A 3,673-nucleotide genomic window follows, 5' to 3' on the forward strand; every position below is an offset into this window, starting at 1 on the left:
CAGGGTGCCACCAATCACAACTACTAATTTTAGGTAGTGTGCATTTTCCTATTGGTTGTTTTCAGAGACTTAGGTTAGTTTCACACTACAAAGGTAACTTTTTCTTCAACATGAAGACATGTTTTCTCATGGAGAATAAATTTCTAAACCTTTCTGCGTCCTGAGGCCTGCCACATACCCTCTTAAGAAAGTTAGGGTCAGGGACTTCCCTAGTGGTCCAGTGGAAAGACTCCACACTCCCAGTGGGGCCCTGGTTCGATTCCTAGTAAGGGAACTAGATCCCGGGTGCCAAAACTAAGAGCTGGTACCACCAAATAAATTAAAAAAAATAAAAATAAAAGTTAAGGTCAGAGAAAGGATCTTGATTTGAATCAGAGCTCTACTACTTCTGAGAAATTATCTGCTCTATGTACTATTGACACTTGGCCCTGTGGAACACACCAGAGGGTGGGGTACTTTAAGCCACATGGCCAGTTATGCAGGGCCATGAACACACGACATTGTGAACTCTGTAAATAATAACACTTGTCAGAACTACTGTGTGGATTAAACAAGAATAGAGCTAAGGATCGTAAAGTTAAAAAAGAGACAGCTCCTCTTTTCTTGGCTAATGATCAAGCAGAAGTTAAAGGATATTGAAATCTAGTTATGATCAGTTCAGTTCAGTTCAGTCGCTCAGTTGTGTCTGACTCTTTGCGACCCCACGAATCGCAGCGCGCCAGGCCTCCCTGTCCATCACCAACTCCCGGAGTTCACTCAGAGTCGCGTCCATCGAGTCAGTGATGCCATCCAGCCATCTCATCCTCTGTCGTCCCCTTCTCCTCCTGCCGCTAATCCCTCCCAGCATCAGAGTCTTCTCCAATGAGTCAGCTCTTCGCATGAGGTGGCCAAAGTACTGGAGTTTCAGCTTTAGCATCATTCCTTCCAAAGAAATCCTAGGGTTGATCTCCTTCAGAATGGACTGGTTGGATCTTCTTGCAGTCCAAGGGACCCTCAAGAGTCTTCTCCAGTATCCCAACTCAATTTCCTGACTGCTGTTAGTCAGCTCTTGCCTTGTTGCCGAAATAGACAAAAGGCTTTTGAGGCTTATCTACCAAGGAGAATTATCAACATGAGATCTATGAAATCTACTTACACTAGAACTTGCAGGTGCCCCTCCCCCCACCCTCATTATCAAGTCTGCTAGCCTAGCTGATTTTGGTGTTCTGGAAGGTGTGTATATTGATTTCTTCCCTTCCCTTACTGAAACGCAGACCCAAGTCTCGGAGAGCTTCTCCTACAACAAGAACATTCACAAAAATTTAAATTGTGGAGACAAAAACAATATAATCTTTACATAAAAGTGATTGAATTTTTTTTTTTTTTGCCTAAATTCACTAACAACTGTTTCTCAGAAAAATTAGATTTAATTGGATTAACAAATCACAAAGGGAAACTCAATTTGCAAACAAAATATTTCTCCCTACCTGAACATGTATAAGCCAATAGGGTACACAGAGAAAATCACACATGTGCTCATACACACAAGCAATGCTTTATTAGGGCTTGAAAGACAGAAAATGACTGAACTGAAAGAGATCTCTAGTCTATAATCTTCACTTTAGAGATGAGTAGGATGAGGTGATTGGCCCACCTCCAAGAGCAAGTTTGTGAAAGACTGGCACCAAAGTACAGGTTTCTTTCTTCATATTTGTAGTGATGTCATAGGTACTCTGTGTGATGCTGATAAAGATTCTGGGTGTGAAATAGTAAACAGGAAATGAGTCCTATGAGGCAGTCTGTTTAAGATCATTGACAGACCTGAGAGTTTTCTAAATGGCCTTCCCCTTACAGTCTGGGAAGAAAATGTCCATAATATAATTCCTATAGGATTAGAGGAAGGGAGGGAAGGCAATGAAGGTTCCATTTCTGCTGGGAGTATCCACCGCTGAGAGGGACATATCTGTCTCCATGGCTGTCATCTGCTCTGCAAAAGCCCTGCCTTGAGACCCTCAGGTATTCAAGAAAGGAATCGGCATATTAGACTCAGAAACAGGAACCTGACACCCAGTCCTTACTCCTTATACATAGAGAAGCCAGAGTATTCTGCCTCCATGAGGCAGAGGACTTTGAGAGGGAAACATGAAGTTCACTCTCTTAGAACTGAATACACCCACTTTCTTTTAAACAAAATTTAAAACAGTCATAAGTAATTTAAGAAAGTAGAAATATTTTCTAAGATGCAAGGCATATGGATTGTCAATTACCCTTTAAGCTCACCCACTGGAGGGAAGGTTTGGCAGAGACACCTGCTTCATTCATAGGCTGTGGAATCAGGAGGCTGATATATGCAAACACTTCAGAAATATATGTTTTTAGGTTAAGTACTCGAGTAAGGAGAAAAATCACCGGAGAGTTAGACTCATTAAGGGGTGAGTGGGTGAAAGGCACCTTCTTTCTTGGCAAGTCCTTCTCTTCTTTCCTCATCACTTTCTCAGAGAAAAGAAGGGGGGAGGGATGGGGGGGTGGTGGTGAAGTAGAAAGGGGATGTGAGAACAGTAGTTTCTGTGAGTACAAGAGTAAGCATAGCCAGGGGCCTGTCTACAGTGCAAGAGATGCAGGTTTGGTCCCTGGGTTGTGAAGATTCCCCTGGCAATCCACTCCAGTATTCTTGCTTGGACAATCCCATAAAAAGAGGAACCTGGAGGGCTATATAGGTCATGGTGGTTACAAAAGAGTTGGACACTTAGTGACTGTAAAACAACAGGGCCATCAGGAACATTAAGTGTTTGGGCCAAGAGTTCTTAGAAATAGTTATCTTGAGGGAAAGGGACCATAGCCTGCTCCTTGACCCCACCCTTCCCTGACCTGCTTTCACAGGGAACAGGAATCTGATGTGGACCCTTCTCCTCCTCCTCCTGCTGGAGCTAGCTGTCTTCACTCCAGGCCTGCCCTTCTCAAGACGGCACATAGATAACCCCAGGTCATGGTTTCCTGGGGGACAGCACCGATACTGTGATGTGATGATGAGGCGACGGTGGCTGGTCCACAGGGGTAGATGCAAGCAGATCAACACCTTCATTCACGAGGATCTGGCTACCATAGCAGATTTCTGCACAACTCCAGCTGTGCCCTGTACCAGCAGCGGCTCCCTGCAGAGCTGCCACAACAGCTCTCACGACGTCAGCGTCACAGACTGCTTTGCCAAGGCAGGAACCCGGCCCCCCTACTGCCACTACCAAAAGAAGGACTCCATCAGGCCCATCCGTGTGGGCTGTAAGGATGGGGCCCCTGTTCACCTGGATAGCTAGGTTCCTCCCAGCTCTGACATGGGAAGCCGATTGCATTCTACACCTTCGGAGCTTTGAGGCTCTACCAAAGTCTTCCCTGTAAATGCTTCTTCACTTGCCTGTGGATCACTTATTTTCACTAGTCACTAGAATCTCTCTCTCCTAGCCTCTCCCCAAACCCTCACTCCATACCCAACCCTTGTTTTTCTTCTTGACTGAGTGGCAGGGGGCAGGGGGTGGGATGTCCACAGGGCATGTAGGATCTTATTTATCCCAGCAAGAATGGACGCTGAGCCCCGGTATTGGGAGCAGAGTCTTAACCACTGGACCGCCAGAAAAGTCTCCCCATAGTGTAGGTTTTTGGGTGTGGGACAAGATAGGGGTGGGGAGAGTTGGGGCGGAGG

General features: G+C 45.6%; 1 protein-coding gene across 1 annotated transcript; it reads left to right on the forward strand.

Moving 5' to 3' along the window:
• Window positions 1-466: 466 nt before the first annotated feature.
• On the forward strand, window positions 467-3,290 carry LOC128054755 (ribonuclease CL2-like). Its single transcript, XM_052647329.1, has 2 exons — window positions 467-473; window positions 2,860-3,290. The coding sequence occupies exons 1-2, from the start codon at window positions 467-469 to the stop codon at window positions 3,288-3,290; spliced, it is 438 nt and encodes a 145-aa protein (XP_052503289.1).
• Window positions 3,291-3,673: the final 383 nt, after the last annotated feature.

This window comes from Budorcas taxicolor, chromosome 10 (genome assembly GCF_023091745.1).
Source record: "Budorcas taxicolor isolate Tak-1 chromosome 10, Takin1.1, whole genome shotgun sequence".
Taxonomy (NCBI): Eukaryota; Metazoa; Chordata; class Mammalia; order Artiodactyla; family Bovidae; genus Budorcas; species Budorcas taxicolor.